This window comes from Lithobates pipiens, unplaced genomic scaffold, assembly GCF_037356315.1.
Source record: "Lithobates pipiens isolate NorthernLeopardFrog02 unplaced genomic scaffold, aLitPip1_a1.2 Scaffold_18, whole genome shotgun sequence".
Classification (NCBI taxonomy): Eukaryota; Metazoa; Chordata; class Amphibia; order Anura; family Ranidae; genus Lithobates; species Lithobates pipiens.
Genome location: NW_027507758.1, coordinates 39,512,955 through 39,535,231, shown reverse-complemented (window position 1 = coordinate 39,535,231; position 22,277 = coordinate 39,512,955). Strand labels below are relative to the sequence as shown.

General features: G+C 48.4%; 1 protein-coding gene across 1 annotated transcript in view; it reads left to right on the top strand.

Annotated features, from left to right (window-relative positions):
- Positions 1–17,572: 17,572 nt before the first annotated feature.
- Positions 17,573–22,277, top strand: part of GTF2A1L (general transcription factor IIA subunit 1 like) — a 155,020-nt gene continuing 150,315 nt past the window's right edge. Inside the window, exon 1 of the mRNA XM_077485603.1 lies at positions 17,573–17,658. Within this exon, the coding sequence (XP_077341729.1) occupies positions 17,629–17,658 (30 nt within the window). The 5' untranslated portion in view covers positions 17,573–17,628. The remainder of the gene's footprint in view (positions 17,659–22,277) is intronic.

The following is a 22,277-nucleotide window of genomic DNA, read 5'->3' as shown; positions in this document are numbered from 1 at the left end:
CAATGCCCATCAGTGCCGCATATCAGTGCTCATCGTCAGTGCCCATCAGTGGCAGCTTATTGGTGCTGTGTTATCAGTGCCCATCAGTGAAGGAGAAAACGTATTTACAAAATTTTTATAACAGAAACAAAAGAAAAACTTTTTTTTTCAAATTTTTTTTATTTGTTTAGCAAAAAAATACACAGAGGTGATCAAATACCACCAAAAGAAAGCTCTATTTGTGGGAACAAAATGATAAAAATGGTGTTTGGGTACAGTGTAGCATGACCGCGCAATTGTCATTTAAACAGCGACAGTGCTGAAAGCTGAAAATTGGCCTTGGCAGGAAGGGGGTGTAAGTGCCCAGTATAGAGGTGGTTAAGCAGCACTTTTCGGACGATAGGCACTTTTAACCACAAAGAAGGGGTTAAGAACGCCCGCATTGCGTCGCTTCTGAATCCCTTTTCAGGCACTTTGGAAGCTCTGCCTATTCATTTCAATGGGCAGGGCGTTTTGGGAGTGCTAAATACAGCGCTCCCAAACCGCCCCAAGGATGCTCCTCGCAGGACTTTTCAAAGCGCACCGCCGCAGTGTGAAGTCACACTGAAATAAATGGCAGTTTTCAGGCGCTATTTCTAGCGCTAAAACGTCTGAAAACCGCCTCAGTGTGCAGGGGGTCTTACTACATACACAGACTCATTTTACTGTTGTGGGTTTAGTAACACTTTAACTTGATAAAGTTCACTTAACAAAAAAAAAAAGAATACGATAAAAAAAACATAACAACAAGATAAAGTATTCCCTTTCGCACCTATCAGGCGTCAGAGGGATAACTTCACAGATATTTAGCAGCACATATAAAGGTCTTTGCTTTGAGAATCTGTTCCAGCAAAGCCCACAATCTCTCCAGCACATAAATAAAAGACCTCAGTGATAGAGAAAGAAAAAAAAAATGACAGTATATCTAAAAGTAAAATTGCCTGAATACAATGCCCGAGTCAGAGAAAAGGCTTTCTTGTGTCTGGAGGATGAGTAGTGGCAGTCATTTATCACAACCTGCCAAACTAGGCCAAATATAATGCACTGGCATCATACAAAAAATATCACTATTGATTTCACTGTCACTGTTGGCTGCTGATAGATTTGAGGCGGCTCCGTGACCCAGTTATGTAGCTGGAAGGCATTGTTGCAAGAGCTGAGCAGCATACAATGGCATAAAACCCCTTCAGAGCACGTGGAATACAAGATAATACCTTGAATAGGGCCCACGGCCATTTTGCAAACCGTACATTAGTATTAGCAGAGAACGTGGCCTCCATGTACAAATCACGCAACGCTGACGCAAAGAGTGGGAAAAAAAATCTCCCGATTATATGAAGAGAGCATCCTCGACGTCCAGATGGACAGAAAAGTTTGGATAGGTTACAAGGTTGCCATGTTGGGTTGCCACCTGTCCAGGATTCACCCAGACAGTCCGGGTTTTGAATCATGTGGAAGGTGAGGGGGCACTATGTGCGCCACTTTACTATTCACTTTGGAGTGCCCAAAGGTGTCCCAAGTCTGTTACAATTAGGGTTGCCACCTGTCTGGGATTCACCCCGACAGTCCGGGTTTTGAATCGTGTGTCCGGGTTTCAGTCCACCTGACAGGAATGTGGCTCGGAACAAGGCTTGACAGGAAGGTGAGGGGGCACTATGTGCGCCACTTTACTATTCTCTTCCGAATGCCCAAAGGTGTCCCAGGTCTGTTACGATTAGGGTTGCCACCTGCCCGGGATTCACCCGGCAGTCCGGGTTTTGAATTCTGTGTCTAGGTTTCAGCCTACCTCAAACACCGGACATGTTATTCAGACAGGAATGTGGCTCGGAACAAGGCTTCACAGGAAGGTAAGGGGGCACTATGTGCGCCACTTTACTATTCTCTTTGGAGTGCCCAAAGGTGTCCCAGGTCTGTTACAATTAGGCTTGCCACCTATCCGGGATTCACCCAGACACAGGGGGTCCCATGATATTCTATTGCCCGGGCCATTTTTTGGTGAATGGGTAGGAGTAAGATGTACCCGATACCCATTCACATAGGGGGTCTGGGGGGCCCCCTTCTTAAATTGGGTTTCCAGACTCCAATAAGCTCCCTGCAGCAGACCCCAACAACCACCGGATAGGGTTGTTGGGAAGAGGCCATTGTCCTCATCAACATGGGGGCAAGGGAGTGGGGGTGGGTGCTTTGGGGTGGGGGCCGCAGAGCCCCGGCCTGTCCCAAAGCACCCACCTCACCCCCATGTTGAGGACATGTGGCCTGGTATGGTTCATTGGCGCTCGCTTGTCCTCTCTGTGCTGCATGCTCAGATAAGGGTCTGGTATGGATTTTGGGGGGGACCCCACTCCATATTGTTTAAAATTTTGGCATGGGGGGGGGGTCCCCTGTGAATCCATACTAGACCCGAAGGGCCTGGTATGGACCTGGGGAGAACTCCACGCTGTTTTTTTTTGCAAATTGTTTTGCCTCCAATTTTTTTTTTTACATTCAGTTTTCAGAAGGGAACCTCGCTGACAGCTGATAACTCATCGGTTGTTAAGGACCTGGAGGCTGGCTTCTCAGCCCCCTGCTTAGCAAACAGCTATATACAGTGGTAAAATAAGAACTGCAAAACACATTAAAAATGCACCACTTGTGTTTCTGGTTCAGATCCATTGAAGTCTATTACATGTAAAATGCAAACTGCAGTTGGAAAAAAGGTCTCTGGACCCCTTTCCAAAAAGCGCAACACTGCAAAAAGCACAGATGTGAACTAGTACCATAGGAAACCATGTTAAATGGACTGGAGTGCATTTCTGCAAACTGCAAAACGCACTAAAAAGCGCATAGGTGTGAACGTAGGGTAACTGTGGGACCTTATATAGACAGGTGTGTGCCTTTCCAAATCATGTCCAATCAACTGAATTTATACAATTTATACAATCAAGTTGTAGAAACATCTCAAGGCTGATCAGTGGAAACAGGATGTACCTCAGCTCAATTTTGAGTGACGTGGCAAAAACTGTGAATTCTTATGTAGGTGTGATTCTTTTCGTTTTCTATTTTTAATAAATTTCCAAAGATTTCAAATAAACTTCTTTCATGTTGTCATTATGCGGTATTTGAGGAAAAAAAAAGGAATTTAATCAATTTTGGAATAAGGCTGTAACCTAACAAAATGTGGAAAAACGTGAAGCGCTGTAAATACTTTCTGGATGCACTTTACACCTGAACCCTGCACCCTGCACATTACATACACCTGATCCCTGAACTGTGTACATTACATACACCTGGTCCTTGCACCCTGTACATTACATACATCTGATCCCTGCACTCTGTACATTACATACACCTGATCCCTGCACTGTGTACATTACATACACCTAACCCCTGCACCCTGTACATTACATACACCTGATCCCTGCACTGTGTACATTACATACACCTAACCCCTGCACCCTGTACATTACATACACCTGATCCCTGCACCCTGTATATTACATACACCAGATCCCTGTGCTGTATACATTACATACACTTGATCCCTGCGCTCTGTATATTACATACACCTGATCCCTGCACTCTGTACATTACATACACCTAATCCCTGTGCTCTATACGTTACATACACCTGATCCCTGCACCCTGTACATTGCATACACCTGATCCCTGCACCCTGTACATTGCATACACCTGATCGCACGGTTGACCCCCCCTTCCACTTCAAAGACAGAAGATGGGGGTGTTCACATGCTGTGGTCATGATGCTTCATTTTGCACCTGCAGCAAAAACAATTGCTTCTGACATGTTTGGTGGGGAGTACCGCAGCTGAACCCAAACCATTCAAGCAAACAGGGAAGCATCACAAGCGCCCTGCAACTGCTGCGATTTACATGGTTGTGGTGGATTGGTGTGGCAATTAAGGGGTTAAAACATAAAATATCACCTCCTCACCACCTGTCAAATGCCTCGGAAAAGTGATTCTATTGATGACTGTTTTCAGAGGAGAGGAGGTTTTCACAGTAGGGAAAAAAAAAAACATAGGAAAGAAGTTCCGCTTTAATACTGTATAGATCAGTACACATGGCAGTTCAAAGGCTAAGTTTTGGTTTAGGTGCGATTTAAAAGCATCAAAACCAGCCTGTTCTTGTGAAAAACTATGTTTTACAGCAACATTTGAATGGAAAAGAAGAAATTGTTTGTTTTGCTTTTATAACGTGATTGGTTAGTAATTAACTGGTTAACGACTTTACTGCTACAAAGCAATTGCTCTGTACATTCACAGTATTCTCATGGTTGCCAACATTGTAAAAAAAATGATAGGGACACCTTTTTGTCTGTAGGCGGAGTCTTATTATAATTAGGGGGGCAGGGCATTCATTTTTAGGCATGGTGTAGAGAGGACAGCAAAATACGGCACGAGAAGTGGGTCGCTGTGAAAACGGGCTTGGCTTAAACAAAATAGTGGGCGTGGCTTAAATTTGGCATGGCTCAACAAGGGTGTGGTCCGAGTTTGAGGTTAATGAGTTATAGAGGGAGAAAGAAAGAAATAGGGAGGAAAGGAGAGAGAAGGAAGGAAAGAAAGATGGATGGAGGGACAGCAGGCACAGATCCTACACCACAATATAAATATGTGTATTCCATAAATTTTAACAATCAGCACATAAAGATACTCCAAACACCTGGTGTTAGTGCTTCAATCATCCCGTCACCATGGTTGTTATGGTGTCAGGATGATTGAAGCGCATTATTTCTATTATTACATTGTAATATAAAATGAAATAGTTCAACTCACCATCAGGCATTCCCAGCAGAGTCCCTCCTTACATCAGGCATCCCCAGCAGAGTCCCTCCTTACATCAGGCATCCCCAGCAGAGTCCCTCCTTACATCGGGCATCCCCAGCAGAGTCCCTCCTTACATCAGGCATCCCCAGTGAAGTCTCTCCTTACATCAGGCGTCCCCAGCAGAGTCCCTCCTTACATCAGGCGTCCCCAGTGGAGTCTCTCCTTACATCGGGCTTCCCCAGTGGAGTCTCTGCTTACATCAAGGGTCCTCAGCAGAGTGCCTCCTTACATCAGGTGTCCCCAGCGGAGTGCCTCCTTACATCAGCTGTCCCCAGTGGAGAGCCTCCTTACATCAGGTGTCCCCAGCGGAGTGCCTCCTTACATCAGGTGTCCCCAGCGGAGTGCCTCCTTACATCAGGTGTCCCCAGTGGGGTGCCTCCTTAGATCAGGTGTCTCCAGTGCAGTGGAGTCCCTTGGTTCTGCCTTTCACAGACTGGCAGCAGGCCCCAGGGCAGAGGGTTGGTGGCAGCTCCATGTTTGCAGGTTTAGTTTTCCTGTGTTTAGTGGAGAGGGCAGCTAACCAGCTTCAGCATACAAGAGAATTGTCTACTTGTACACTGAAGAGAGAAACCGATTGGCTGCATGGATCGGAGGCCCCTCCCCTCTCCACTGAACACAAGGGGAAAGAACTTGCTAGCTGCAAAGAGAACTCGTAGCGGTGGCCAAATTTGTGGAGCCAGAAGCTCAGCTGCGGTGCCAAAAGCAGTCCCCATTTCCCAGGACAAAAGCAAAATCCTGGGATTTTGATCGGGACGGCCTCAGATCGGAATGAGGGTCCAAAAATCAGGACTGTCCCGGGAAAAAGTGGACCGTTGGCAAGTATGGATTCTGCACTTCCGGGTAGGGGGCGTACTGCTTATGCTGTGATTAGCCACAGCAGAAGCTGATCAGCGGGTCCCGGCCAATGGATGACTGCTAGCACCCACTGATCAGTGAGGAGACACACTGGACGGAGTTCTGCAAAGCAGGGAGTAAAACCCATCACATCCTTTAGTGAAATCAGCACACTGTATACACAAAAACACTGGCTAGGCACACATTTAACCCTATGATCACTTTATATGTTTAACCCCTTTCCAGCCAGTGTCATTAGTACAGTGCATATTTTTAGCACTGATCACTGTATTAGGCTGAGTTCACACTTATGCGATACCAGACATCCCATGTGATTCGCACCGCACTGCTCTGCCCATCACATGCGATGTCTGTGCGATGAAAATCATCACATTCGCACCAAAATGGCGCAGGACCCTTTTTTTGCACACTGGAATCGGATCACATGGGTGTTCAGACCCAATGTGATCCAATTCCTGTCCAATTTCACAGGTTGCACTGCATTCTGCAAACCAATTTGGGGGCGTCATTAACTTTACATTCACAAACCACAGCGGTTTTCAGAGAGTAGTGTGAACGGCCTGCAAGTCAGATGCGATGCGGGAACCCGCACAGGAATTGATGTAGTTCTTGCATTGCATAAGTGTGAACTCAACCTTAGTGTCACTGGTTCCCATAAGGTATCAAAAGTGTCAGTTAGTGTTCGATTGACCGCCGCAATATTGCAGTCCCACTATAAGGCCTCATGCACACGAGACGCAGATGAAACCTCTGTTAAAAAAAAGCCGAAACGCGCGTTTAGAAACGCGCGTTTTGCCGCGTTTGCATGCCGCGTTTAGACGCGTTTAGACGCGTTTAGACGCGTTTGCGTTTAAACGCGTTTATAAAGATAACATCATGTAGACCCTCCCCAAGCTCTCAAAGCATTTTTTTAACTATTTCTGCTATTTTTATCAGAGTGAGCAGCAGCAGCATAGAGAGCAGTTGTACACTTGCATTTGCCGTGTCACTTGCCACGGCACCTGCCACAAGTTGTGGATTGTCCACTTGCCACGTCACTTGCCACAAGTTGGGGATTGTCCACTTGCCACATCACCTGCCACGTCTCCTGCCACAAATTGTGGATTGTCCACTTGCCACGTCACTTGCCACATCACCTGCCACGTCACTTGCCACGAGATGTGGATTGTCCACTTTCCACGTCATCTGCCATGCCACCTGCCACAAGCTGTGGATTGTCCACTTGCCACGTCACCAGCCACATCACCTGCCACAAGTTGTGGATTGTCCACTTGCCACGTGACTTGCCACATCACCTGCCACGTCACTTGCCACATCACCTGCCACAAGTTGTGGATTGTCTACTTGCCGCGTCACTTGCCACATCACCTGCCACGTCACTTGCCACGTCACCTGCCACAAGTTGTGGATTGTTCACTTGCCACGTCACCTGCCACGTCACCTGCCACAAGTTGTGGATTGTCCACTTGCCACGTCACTTGCCACAAGCTGTGGATTGTCCACTTGCCACATCACTTGCCACGTCACCTGCCACGTCACTTGCCACGTCACCTGCCACAAGTTGTGGATTGTCCACTTGCCACGTCACTTGCCACAAGCTGTGGATTGTCCACTTGCCACATCACTTGCCACGTCACCTGCCACGTCACTTGCCACGTCACCTGCCACAAGTTTTGGATTGTCCACTTGCCACATCACCTGCCACGTCTCCTGCCACAAATTGTGGATTGTCCACTTGCCACGTCACTTGCCACATCACCTGCCACGTCACTTGCCACGAGATGTGGATTGTCCACTTTCCACGTCATCTGCCATGCCACCTGCCACAAGCTGTGGATTGTCCACTTGCCACGTCACCAGCCACATCACCTGTCACAAGTTGTGGATTGTCCACTTGCCACGTGACTTGCCACATCACCTGCCACGTCACTTGCCACATCACCTGCCACAAGTTGTGGATTGTCTACTTGCCGCGTCACTTGCCACATCACCTGCCACGTCACTTGCCACGTCACCTGCCACAAGTTGTGGATTGTTCACTTGCCACGTCACCTGCCACGTCACCTGCCACAAGTTGTGGATTGTCCACTTGCCACGTCACTTGCCACAAGCTGTGGATTGTCCACTTGCCACATCACTTGCCACGTCACCTGCCACATCACTTGCCACGTCACCTGCCACAAGTTGTGGATTGTCCACTTGCCACGTCACTTGCCACAAGCTGTGGATTGTCCACTTGCCACATCACTTGCCACGTCACCTGCCACGTCACTTGCCACGTCACCTGCCACAAGTTTTGGATTGTCCACTTGCCACGTCACTTGCCACGTCACTTGCCACGTCAGCTGCCACGTCAGCTGCCACGTCACTTGCCACGAGATGTGGATTGTCCACTTTCCACGTCATCTGCCATGCCACCTGCCACAAGCTGTGGATTGTCCACTTGCCACAAGCTGTGGATTGTCCACTTGCCACATCACTTGCCACGTCACCTGCCACGTCACTTGCCACGTCACCTGCCACAAGTTGTGGATTGTCCACTTGCCACGTGACTTGCCACATCACCTGCCACGTCACTTGCCACATCACCTGCCACAAGTTGTGGATTGTCTACTTGCCGCGTCACTTGCCACATCACCTGCCACGTCACTTGCCACGTCACCTGCCACAAGTTGTGGATTGTTCACTTGCCACGTCACCTGCCACGTCACCTGCCACAAGTTGTGGATTGTCCACTTGCCACGTCACTTGCCACAAGCTGTGGATTGTCCACTTGCCACATCACTTGCCACGTCACCTGCCACGTCACTTGCCACGTCACCTGCCACAAGTTTTGGATTGTCCACTTGCCATGTCACTTGCCACGTCAGCTGCCACGTCACTTGCCACATCACCTGCCACGTCACCTGCCACAAGTTGTGGATTGTCCACTTGCCACGTCACTTGCCACATCACCTGCCACGTCACTTGCCACGAGATGTGGATTGTCCACTTGCCATGTCACTTGCCACGTCACCTGCCACGTCACTTGCCACGTCACCTGCCACGTCACTTGCCACAAGATGTGGATTGTCCACTTGTCACATCACCTGCCACATCACCTGCCACGTCACCTGCCACAAGTTGTGGATTGTCCACTTGCCACATCACTTGCCACATCACCTGCCACGTCACTTGCCACAAGATGTGGATTGTCCACTTTTCACGTCACCTGCCATGCCATCTGCCACAAGTTGTGGATTGTCCACTTACCACGTCACCAGCCACATCACCTGCCACAAGTTGTGGATTGTCCACTTGCCACACCACTTTCCACGTCACCTGCCACGTCACCTGCCACAAGATGTGGATTGTCCACTTGCCACGTCACCAGCCACATCACCTGCCACAAGTTGTGGATTGTCCACTTGCCACGTCCCTTGCCACGTCCCCTGCCACGTCACCTGCCACAAGTGGATTGTCCACTTGCCACATCACTTGCCACATCACCTGCCACACGTTGTGGATTGTCCACTCGCCACGTCACTTGCCACATCACCTGCCACAAGTGGATTGTCCACTTGCCACCTCACTTGCCACGTCCCCTGCCACAAGTGGATTGTCCACTTGCCACGTCACTTGCCACGTCACCTGCCACAAGTTATGGATTGTCCACTTGCCACGTCACATGCCAGTCACCTGCCACAAGTTGTTGATTTTCCACTTGCCACGTCACCTGCCAAGTCACTTGCCGCGTCACCTGCCAGGTCACTTGCCACGTCACTTGCCACAAGTTGTGGATTGTCCACTTTCCACGTCACTTGCCACTTCACCTGCCACGTCACTTGCCACAAGTTGTGGATTGTCCACTTGCCACATCACTTGCCACCTGCCATGTCACTTGCCACAAGTTGTGGATTGTCCACTTGCCACGTCACTTGCCACAAGTTGTGGATTGTCCACTTGCAATTGCAATTGTTTAAAATATTTTTCTAATGGTTTTTCATCATTTGCAATCATTTTTGAGATTTTTAATGTAAAAAAAAAGGTCACCTTTAAAAACGCATATAAACGCAAACGCGGCTAAACGCGGGTGCCGCGTTTAGCCGCGTTTAGCCGCGTTTTGCGTCTGAAACGCAGAAATTTTTGTTTCTGAACGCATTTTTTTGCTTCTGGAAAAACGAGATTAAACGCAACTGCATATAAACGGAAAAAAACGAGACTGTGTGCATGGACACATAGGATAACATTGAATGAGTTCAGGTGCAGTTGAAAAAACTGTCCAACTGCATCTGAACGCGCGTTTAACTGCGTCTCGTGTGCATGAGGCCTAAAGCCTCATGCACACGAGACGCAGTTAAACGCGCGTTCAGATGCAGTTGGACAGTTTTTTCAACTGCACCTGAACTCATTCAATGTTATCCTATGTGTCCATGCACACAGTCTCGTTTTTTTCCGTTTATATGCAGTTGCGTTTAATCTCGTTTTTCCAGAAGCAAAAAAATGCGTTCAGAAACAAAAATTTCTGCGTTTCAGACGCAAAACGCGGCAAAACGCGGTAAAACGCGGCAAAACGCCGCTACCGCGTTTAGCCGCGTTTGCGTTTATATGCGTTTTTAAAGGTGACCTTTTTTTTTACATTAAAAATCTCAAAAATGATTGCAAATGATGAAAAACCATTAGAAAAATATTTTAAACAATTGCAATTGCAAGTGGACAATCCACAACTTGTGGCAAGTGACGTGGCAAGTGGACAATCCACAACTTGTAACAAGTGACATGGCAGGTGGCAAGTGATGTGGCAAGTGGACAATCCACAACTTGTGGCAAGTGACGTGGCAGGTGAAGTGGCAAGTGACATGGAAAGTGGACAATAGACAACTTGTGGCAGGTGACGTGGCAAGTGACCTGGCAGGTGACGCGGCAAGTGACTTGGCAGGTGACGTGGCAAGTGGAAAATCAACAACTTGTGGCAGGTGACTGGCATGTGACGTGGCAAGTGGACAATAGACAACTTGTGGCAGGTGACGTGGCAAGTGACCTGGCAGGTGACGCGGCAAGTGACTTGGCAGGTGACGTGGCAAGTGGAAAATCAACAACTTGTGGCAGGTGACTGGCATGTGACGTGGCAAGTGGACAATAGACAACTTGTGGCAGGTGACGTGGCAAGTGACCTGGCAGGTGACGCGGCAAGTGACTTGGCAGGTGACGTGGCAAGTGGAAAATCAACAACTTGTGGCAGGTGACTGGCATGTGACGTGGCAAGTGGACAATCCATAACTTGTGGCAGGTGACGTGGCAAGTGACGTGGCAAGTGGACAATCCACTTGTGGCAGGGGACGTGGCAAGTGGACAATCCACTTGTGGAAGGTGATGTGGCAAGTGACGTGGCGAGTGGACAATCCACAACTTGTGTCAGGTGACGTGGCAAGTGGACAATCCACTTGTGGCAGGTGACGTGGCAGGGGACGTGGCAAGGGACGTGGCAAGTGGACAATCCACAACTTGTGGCAGGTGATGTGGCTGGTGACGTGGCAAGTGGACAATCCACATCTTGTGGCAGGTGACGTGGCAGGTGACGTGGAAAGTGGTGTGGCAAGTGGACAATCCACAACTTGTGGCAGGTGATGTGGCTGGTGACGTGGTAAGTGGACAATCCACAACTTGTGGCAGATGGCATGGCAGGTGACGTGGAAAGTGGACAATCCACATCTTGTGGCAAGTGACGTGGCAGGTGATGTGGCAAGTGACGTGGCAAGTGGACAATCCACAACTTGTGGCAGGTGATGTGGCAAGTGATGTGGCAGGTGATGTGACAAGTGGACAATCCACATCTTGTGGCAAGTGACGTGGCAGCTGACGTGGCAAGTGACGTGGCAGGTGACGTGGCAAGTGACATGGCAAGTGGACAATCCACATCTCGTGGCAAGTGACGTGGCAGGTGATGTGGCAAGTGACGTGGCAAGTGGACAATCCACAACTTGTGGCAGGTGACGTGGCAGGTGATGTGGCAAGTGACGTGGCAGCTGACGTGGCAAGTGGACAATCCAAAACTTGTGGCAGGTGACGTGGCAAGTGACGTGGCAAGTGATGTGGCAAGTGGACAATCCACAGCTTGTGGCAAGTGACGTGGCAAGTGGACAATCCACAACTTGTGGCAGGTGACGTGGCAGGTGACGTGGCAGGTGAAGTGGCAAGTGACGCGGCAAGTAGACAATCCACAACTTGTGGCAGGTGATGTGGCAAGTGACGTGGCAGGTGATGTGGCAAGTCACGTGGCAAGTGGACAATCCACAACTTGTGGCAGGTGATGTGGCTGGTGACGTGTCAAGTGGACAATCCACAGCTTGTGGCAGGTGGCATGGCAGATGACGTGGAAAGTGGACAATCCACATCTCGTGGCAAGTGACGTGGCAGCTGACGTGGCAAGTGACGTGGCAAGTGGACAATCCAAAACTTGTGGCAGGTGACGTGGCAGGTGACGTGGCAAGTGACGTGGCAAGTGGACAATCCACAGCTTGTGGCAAGTGACGTGGCAAGTGGACAATCCACAACTTGTGGCAGGTGACGTGGCAGGTGACGTGGCAAGTGAACAATCCACAACTTGTGGCAGGTGACTTGGCAAGTGACGTGGCAGGTGATGTGGCAGGTGATGTGGCAAGTGACGCGGCAAGTAGACAATCCACAACTTGTGGCAGGTGATGTGGCTGGTGACGTGGCAAGTGGACAATCCACAGCTTGTGGCAGGTGGCATGGCAGATGACGTGGAAAGTGGACAATCCACATCTCGTGGCAAGTGACGTGGCAGGTGATGTGGCAAGTGACGTGGCAAGTGGACAATCCACAATTTGTGGCAGGTGACGTGGCAGGTGATGTGGCAAGTGGACAATCCCCAACTTGTGGCAAGTGACGTGGCAAGTGGACAATCCACAACTTGTGGCAGGTGCCGTGGCAAGTGACACGGCAAATGCAAGTGTACAACTGCTCTCTATGCTGCTGCTGCTCACTCTGATCAAAATAGCAGAAATAGTTAAAAAAAATGCTTTGAGAGCTTGGGGAGGGTCTACATGATGTTATCTTTATAAACGCGTCTAAACGCAAACGCGTCTAAACGCGTCTAAACGCGTCTAAACGCGACATGCAAACGCGGCAAAACGCGCGTTTCTAAACGCGCTTTTTAGCTTTTTTTTAACAGAGGTTTCATCTGCGTCTCGTGTGCATGAGGCCTTAGGCCTCATGCACACGAGACGCAGATGAAACCTCTGTTAAAAAAAAGCTGAAACGCGCGTTTAGAAACGCGCGTTTTGCCGCGTTTGCATGCCGCGTTTAGACGCGTTTAGACGCGTTTAGACGCGTTTGCGTTTAAACGCGTTTATAAAGATAACATCATGTAGACCCTCCCCAAGCTCTCAAAGCATTTTTTTTAACTATTTCTGCTATTTTGATCAGAGTGAGCAGCAGCAGCATAGAGAGCAGTTGTACACTTGCATTTGCCGTGTCACTTGCCACGGCACCTGCCACAAGTTGTGGATTGTCCACTTGCCACGTCACTTGCCACAAGTTGGGGATTGTCCACTTGCCACATCACCTGCCACGTCACCTGCCACAAATTGTGGATTGTCCACTTGCCACGTCACTTGCCACATCACCTGCCACGTCACTTGCCACGAGATGTGGATTGTCCACTTTCCACGTCATCTGCCATGCCACCTGCCACAAGCTGTGGATTGTCCACTTGCCACGTCACCAGCCACATCACCTGCCACAAGTTGTGGATTGTCCACTTGCCACGTGACTTGCCACATCACCTGCCACGTCACTTGCCACATCACCTGCCACAAGTTGTGGATTGTCTACTTGCCGCGTCACTTGCCACATCACCTGCCACGTCACTTGCCACGTCACCTGCCACAAGTTGTGGATTGTTCACTTGCCACGTCACCTGCCACGTCACCTGCCACAAGTTGTGGATTGTCCACTTGCCACGTCACTTGCCACAAGCTGTGGATTGTCCACTTGCCACATCACTTGCCACGTCACCTGCCACGTCACTTGCCACGTCACCTGCCACAAGTTGTGGATTGTCCACTTGCCACGTCACTTGCCACAAGCTGTGGATTGTCCACTTGCCACATCACTTGCCACGTCACCTGCCACGTCACTTGCCACGTCACCTGCCACAAGTTTTGGATTGTCCACTTGCCACGTCACTTGCCACGTCAGCTGCCACGTCACTTGCCACGAGATGTGGATTGTCCACTTTCCACGTCATCTGCCATGCCACCTGCCACAAGCTGTGGATTGTCCACTTGCCACGTCACCAGCCACATCACCTGCCACAAGTTGTGGATTGTCCACTTGCCAAGTGACTTGCCACATCACCTGCCACGTCACTTGCCACATCACCTGCCACAAGTTGTGGATTGTCTACTTGCCGCGTCACTTGCCACTTCACCTGCCACGTCACTTGCCACGTCACCTGCCACAAGTTGTGGATTGTTCACTTGCCACGTCACCTGCCACGTCACCTGCCACAAGTTGTGGATTGTCCACTTGCCACATCACTTGCCACAAGCTGTGGATTGTCCACTTGCCACATCACTTGCCACGTCACCTGCCACGTCACTTGCCACGTCACCTGCCCCAAGTTATGGATTGTCCACTTGCCACGTCACTTGCCACGTCAGCTGCCACGTCACTTGCCACATCACCTGCCACGTCACCTGCCACAAGTTGTGGATTGTCCACTTGCCACGTCACTTGCCACATCACCTGCCACGTCACTTGCCACGAGATGTGGATTGTCCACTTGCCATGTCACTTGCCACGTCACCTGCCACGTCACTTGCCAAGTCAGCTGCCACGTCACTTGCCACAAGATGTGGATTGTCCACTTGTCACATCACCTGCCACATCACTTGCCACATCACCTGCCACGTCACCTGCCACAAGTTGTGGATTGTCCACTTGCCACGTCACTTGCCACATCACCTGCCATGTCACTTGCCACAAGATGTGGATTGTCCACTTTCCACGTCACCTGCCATGCCATCTGCCACAAGTTGTGGATTGTCCACTTACCACGTCACCAGCCACATCACCTGCCACAAGTTGTGGATTGTCCACTTGCCACACCACTTTCCACGTCACCTGCCACGTCACCTGCCACAAGATGTGGATTGTCCACTTGCCACGTCACCAGCCACATCACCTGCCACAAGTTGTGGATTGTCCACTTGCCACGTCCCTTGCCACGTCCCCTGCCACGTCACCTGCCACAAGTGGATTGTCCACTTGCCACATCACTTGCCACATCACCTGCCACAAGTTGTGGATTGTCCACTTGCCACGTCACCTGACACAAGTTGTGGATTGTCCACTCGCCACGTCACCTGCCACATCCCCTGCCACAAGTGGATTGTCCACTTGCCACATCACTTGCCCCATCACCTGCCACAAGTTGTGGATTGTCCACTTGCCACGTCACCTGACACAAGTTGTGGATTGTCCACTCGCCACGTCACTTGCCACATCCCCTGCCACAAGTGGATTGTCCACTTGCCACGTCACATGCCACGTCACCTGCCACAAGTTATGGATTGTCCACTTGCCACGTCACATGCCAGTCACCTGCCACAAGTTGTTGATTTTCCACTTGCCACGTCACCTGCCAAGTCACTTGCCGCGTCACCTGCCAGGTCACTTGCCACGTCACCTGCCACAAGTTGTGGATTGTCCACTTTCCACGTCACTTGCCACTTCACCTGCCACGTCACTTGCCACAAGTTGTGGATTGTCCACTTGCCACATCACTTGCCACCTGCCATGTCACTTGCCACAAGTTGTGGATTGTCCACTTGCCACGTCACTTGCCACAAGTTGTGGATTGTCCACTTGCAATTGCAATTGTTTAAAATATTTTTCTAATGGTTTTTCATCATTTGCAATCATTTTTGAGATTTTTAATGTAAAAAAAAGGTCACCTTTAAAAACGCATATAAACGCAAACGCGGCTAAACGCGGGTGCCGCGTTTAGCCGCGTTTAGCCGCGTTTTGCGTCTGAAACGCAGAAATTTTTGTTTCTGAACGCATTTTTTTGCTTCTGGAAAAACGAGATTAAACGCAACTGCATATAAACGGAAAAAAACGAGACTGTGTGCATGGACACATAGGATAACATTGAATGAGTTCAGGTGCAGTTGAAAAAACTGTCCAACTGCATCTGAACGCGCGTTTAACTGCGTCTCGTGTGCATGAGGCCTAAGTCGCTGATCGCTGCCATTACTAGTAAAGAAAGATAGAATAAAGAAAAATTTCAGTATATATCCCATAGTTTGTAGACGCTATAACTTTTGCGAAAACCAATCAATATACACTTATTGGGATTTTTTTTTACCAAAAATACGTAGCAGGATACATATTGGTCTAAATTTATGAAGACATTCTAATTTTTTTTTTTTTTTTAATGAATATGTTTTAAAGCAGAAAGTAAAATATATATATATTTTCCAAAATGATCGGTATTTTTTTGTTTATAGCGCAAAAAATAAAAACCACAGAGGTGATTAAATACCACCAAAACCTCTATTTGTTGGAAAAAATTATATAAATTTAGTTTGTGTACAGCGTTGCATGACGGCAAAATTGTCAGTTAAAGTGGTTGTAAACCCTTACAAACCACTTTGACCTATAGGTAAGCCTAGATTAAGGCTTACCTGTAGGTCCAAGAAACCGTGTAGGTTTAGGAGAGATTTACAAAAACACAGGCATCACTGTCTATGGCGCATGCGCCATAGACAGCAGAGCGCAGGCGCACTATAGCCGTTAGCAGCATGCCGCTGCTATCGGCGATATGCCGTTAGTGGCGGCTCCCATGCGCATGAGCGGGAGTGACGTCATCGCTGCTCCGGCGCTGTGAGTGGCCGAAGTAGCGATACCCGGAAGAAGATGGACGCTCCGTACTACAGGGGACAGCGGTGACATTGCTGGCTCCTGTGTCAGGTAAGTGACACATAATGGGCTACTATGCCATGCATAGTAGCCCATTATGCTTTACCTTTGCAGGTAGACAAAGAAGAAGTAAATCCATCAAGGTTTACTTCCTCTTTAAAGTAATGCAGTGCCTTATTGCAAAAAATGGCCAGGTCATTAAGGGGGGTAAATCTTCTGGAGGGCAGACAGCAGATGTTTGATTCATTCCCTGGCTTAAGTCTGGGTTCCTGATTCCTGTGCAGGTTCCTGCATCGCATCTAAAGCCTCATACACACAATCGTATGTACAAAACTTTGTACAAACTTTCCCGTGGACTTTTGTACAAAGGGCGTTGGTGTAAGTTTGTATTGCATACACACGATCTGACTTTTTAGGCAACAAACACGAACGTAGTGACATTTCAACGTACTGACGACAGTTCAAAAGAGGACGTTCAATTACTCCAGCGCCACCTTTGGTCAACTTCTGTATTGTTGTCTGATCTTTTGCATTGGTTCTGAGCATGCGTGTTTGTAGTTTGTACAAAAGTCCAATGGTTTTGTGTACACACGATCGGACTTTGCTCCATCGGACTTATGAAAGCTCTATTTATGGGAAAAAAAATACATCAAATTTTGTTTGGGTACAACATCGCACGACCACGCAATTGTCATTTAAAGCATCGCAGTGCCCAATCGCAAAAAATGGTCCGATCATTGAGCAGCCAAATCTTCCTGGGGCTGAAGTGGTTAAAGGGATGAGGTGACAACCCTATGTGAATCACATGTAATGTCTGGCATCACATATGTGTGAATCCAGCCTCAATGGTGCAGCGTTAAGCATACCCGTCTAGAGGGAAGCTGGAAAGGCACCTTCCAGGTAATGGATGAGTCATGTGATTTTATGGTCATGTGATGCAGCTAGTGAAGAGGAGCAGGTGGAACAGCTTGGTACGGCAGGTGAAGGTTGATGGGGATGAGTCATGGCTCACTCTGGTAATCCCAATCCTGTGGTAGGTAAAATACCGTAGTAGTAGTTAAGTCTTTATGGGCCCCTGTATAAAAACTGGAGGGAGCAACCTGGAACAGTTGCTCACAGTGCCCAGATTGCGCCCTTGATTTATTTTTAGGCCTCATGCACACTTGTGATTCGCTCTTGGGCACATACTGCCCTAAACATTCGCACTGCTCGGCCCATCGTCCGGATTCGGCCTATCCTTGAGTGTTACTGGGGACTGGACGTTGCCCTGCACTCTCATGCACTGTGACTAAACAGCCAGCATGTGTGAGGCCTAAGAGGAGAGCAACACCTAACTGGTTGCTAAGGCATCCATGACACTTTTCTGTAGGTTGCTATGCAGGTTTTTTTTTTTTTTTAATACTTTCCAGTTTATTTGCTAATAAATGTAGGCCTCGTTCACAGGGGCGTACATCTTTGTAAAGGGCCATCTTAACCTGCATGGTGATGGGCTGTGCAGGGGGTCCAAGCATGCGCATGCACGCAGTCCCATTTGTGTTTACTGGGACGCAGCGGCTGCACGGAGTTAGATGCTGGTCCCAATTTCACAGCCATGTGAGTGCAGGTCCCTAAATGCAGACAGTGTGCGTTTAGGGACATGCACCCACATGGTACACGTAAGTATGCTTGTGTGAGGCACCAGACCACGTGCTAAAATGTGTGCACGCTACTGTGTATGTGAAGTGAGAGTGGGGTGCAATGTGTTGTTACAACGCATTGCACTGTGTATTTTTATTTTTTATTTTAACTTTATTAACGTGTCACAAAATTACACCTCATTCAAGCATGCTTTGTGATGCGATGAATTGCTCTGCGTAAAAAGACTTGGCCCTCATCCACACTGAACTCGGCTTTGAAATCATGCACGTTCATCGCCCTCGCACGTTTTCAAAGCTGCATTTCAATCTGACTTTGGGGGGGGGGGGCAACTTGAAAGACATCTGTGCAGATTCATGCACAGATGTCTTTGAAATTGCCCCCTAAGTCGCCAAAAGTCGTGCAGGAACTACTTTTGAAAATCGGTGAGACGCTCCTATTGCCGGCAATAGGCTCCTGCCAAATTGTGCCGGTGTGAACAGGGGTATGGGCTTGTTCACACTTGTCTAAACTTCTAACGCTTAACAAATGCTTCTATAGCGTTAGACTCGCGTTAATGAGTTTTAGTATGGGTGTTAGACCGGTGTTGATGAGTTAAAAATACTCACCAAACGTGCAGTTTTGAAGCGTCTGAGCGTTAAGGTGTTTTAAAACTGCTCCAAAAGTGGCATTACAGGAAATAAACTAATTTGAATGCCCCGTAAACGCCTGCCAGAGTGTTTGCGAAGCATGACTAAAGACTTGAATGGGAGGCATTAAAAGGCTTCATATGCCTGCTGACTCAACATGAGGCTTTAATTTTGAAGCTACGCTGAAGCTTCACATTTTGATAGTGTGAACATAAAACACTGTGTGCTGTGCACCTATCATTTGCATAGGTGTTTAACCACTTGCTTACTGGGCACTTAAACCCCCCTCAGTCCCAGACCAATTTTCAGCTTTCAGCGCTGATGCACTTTGAATGACAATTGCGCGGCCATACAACACTGTACCCAAATGAATTTTTTATCATTTTTTTCCCACAAATAGAGCTTTCTTTTGGTGGTATTTAGTTACAGCTCGGAGTTTTATTTTTTGCTAAACAAACAAAAAAAGATGCAAAAAAAAAAAAATCATGTTTTAATAGTTTGTTATAAAATTTTGCAAACGGGTCATTTTTCTCCTTCATTGAAGTGCGCTGATTAGGCGGCACTGATGGGCTGCATTGGTGGGCACTGATGGGCTGCATTGGTGGGCACTGATGGGCTGCATTGGTGGGCACTGATGGGCTGCATTGGTGGGCACTGATGGGCTGCATTGGTGGGCACTGATGGGCTGCATTGGTGGGCACTGATGGGCTGCATTGGTGGGCACTGATGGGCTGCATTGGTGGGCACTGATGGGCTGCATTGGTGGGCACTGATGGGCTGCATTGGTGGGCACTGATGGGCTGCATTGGTGGGCACTGATGGGCTGCATTGGTGGGCACTGATGGGCTGCATTGGTGGGCACTGATGGGCTGCATTGGTGGGCACTGATGGGCTGCATTGGTGGGCACTGATGGGCTGCATTGGTGGGCACTGATAGGCTGCACTGGTGGGCACTGATAGGCATAGTTAAGGCGGCACTAATAGGCACAGATAAGGCGGCACCGATGGGCACAGATAAGGTGGCACTGATGGGCAAAGATGGGCACAGATAAGATGGCACGGATGGGTGGCACGGATAAGTGGCACGGATGGGTGGCACGGATGGGCACTGATAGGTACCACAGATAGATGGGACTGATGGGCACTGATAGGTGGCACTGATAGGTGGCTCTGATAGGTGGCACTGCTGGGCACTGATGGGCGGCACTGCTGGGCACTGATGGGCGGCACTGCTGGGCACTGATGGGCGGCACTGGGGTGCAGCACCTGAGGCAGATTTTGGGTGGCACTGTGGGTGGCACTGCTGGGTGGCACTGTGGGCACTGCTGGGTGGCACTGTGGGCACTGCTGGGGGGCACTATGGGCACTGCTGGGTGGCACTGACAGGGGGGCACTTACTTTATTTCAGGATGGCACTGCGGGTGGCAGGTGGGCACTGGCAGGGGGCAGGTGTCCTTTTAAATTGCTGGCCGTGATCGGGACTGATGTCCCGAACACGGCCGCCGGCGATCGGCTTTTTTTTTTTCTCCTCGCGCTGTCAGCGCGAGGAGGAATACTAGCCGATTACCGGCTCCGTTTTATCACATGATCAGCTGTCATTGGCTGACAGCTGATCACGTGATAAGGGGTCGGGATCGACCCCTTACACGGATCGGTGATCAGGCGAGTCTCACGGACTCGCCGATCACAGAGCGCGCCGCGCGCGCCCCTCAGGGGGCGCGCAGGCCGCTCGTAACCGGGACTACGTCAATAGACGTAGTCCCGAAAATGTGGGTCCGCGCTATTGCCGTCATTTTGCAATAGCGCGGATCCCAAGTGGTTAAGGGGTGTTTTTAACGCCCCTCAAATGCCTGTTTTTAGGCGCTTCGGAAGCGATGCCCATTCATTGCAATGGGCAGGGGCATTTTGGGAGTGCTGTATACAGCGCTCCCAAACTACCCCAAAAATGCTGTTTGCAGGACTTTTTCTAATGTCCCATAAGCGCACTGCCCGGGAGTGAAAGCACCCATTGCAATGAATGGGAGGCAGTTTTCAGGCACTATTTCTAGCGCTAAAACGCCTGAAAACTTCCTTAGTGTGAAAGGGGTCTAAAAGCGCAGATAAACCCATCGATTTAACAGTTACATTCCCGACATGCCGTCACTGTCACATTTGCTTGAGCTCTCAACAAAACTGTCAAACCATCCAATGGCTGGTGTCATAACTGACCACAAGTACAGCACCATGGCAGATCAAACAGAGGCTAAGATGGCAGCTTCCTTGGCTGAAAACAATACTAGGGTTTACTTCCACTTTAATGGGGTTTTTTTTGTGTAGCGCACTGTTCCTCAACACAAAAAACTTTTGTTTTCTATATGCTCTTGCTTTAACCACTTGACCTCCAGACCTTTTTCTGACACTTTTTTTGGTTACATGTAACAATCAATTTTTTTTGTTTGAAAATTAGAACCCCAAAACGCAGATTTATTTTTATTTTATTTTTTTTAAAGCAGAGACCCTAGAGAGCACAATGGTGGGTTTTGCGATTATTTTTTTTTATTTTTTTATATATAAATATTAAAATATATTAATATATGTGTGTTTTTGTGTGTGTATGTGCTATATATATAATTTTTTTTTTTTTTTTATGCAAAAAATACATAACCCAATTTAATTGTAACCTATAAAAAATTATGTTACGGCAGTTACGCTGAGTAAATAGATACCAAACATGCCACACTTTAAAATTGCACACGTCTGTGGAACGGCGTCAAACACTGTAAATTTTAATATACATAGGCGGAGCTTTAAAAGACTTTACAGCAGGGGTCTCAAACTGGTGGCCCTCCAGCTGTTGCAAAACTACAAGTCCCATCATGCCTCTGCTTGTGGGAGTCATGCTTGTAACTGTCACCCTTGCAATGCCTCATGGGACTTGTAGTTTTGCAACAGCTGGAGGGCCACCAGTTTGAGACCCCTGCTTTACAGGTTACCACTTTAGACTTACAGAAGAGGTCTGGTGCTACAATCACTGTATATGATCTAGACATGTGCAAAAGGAAAAAAATTGTTTAGTTTCGTTTTGTGGTAATTCGTTAATTCATTAATTTCGTTTAGTTATATTCATTTTCGGATTTCGTTTAGTTTTCTACCGAATTTGAAAAATCGGCCACATTCGAAAATATTTCAACCAAATTCGAAAATATTTCTACCGGATTCGAAATGATTTCAACATGATTCGACATTATTTCAACCGCATTCGAAATGATTTAATTTCATTTTTTTTGGTATGCAAACACAATAATACTAGCACTACAACATATCCAAATTTGAAGTGTTTAGCACCAAGTAACCCCGAGATACATGGCCCTAAAGTCGGGTCACATATTTTCGAATGCGGTTGAAATAA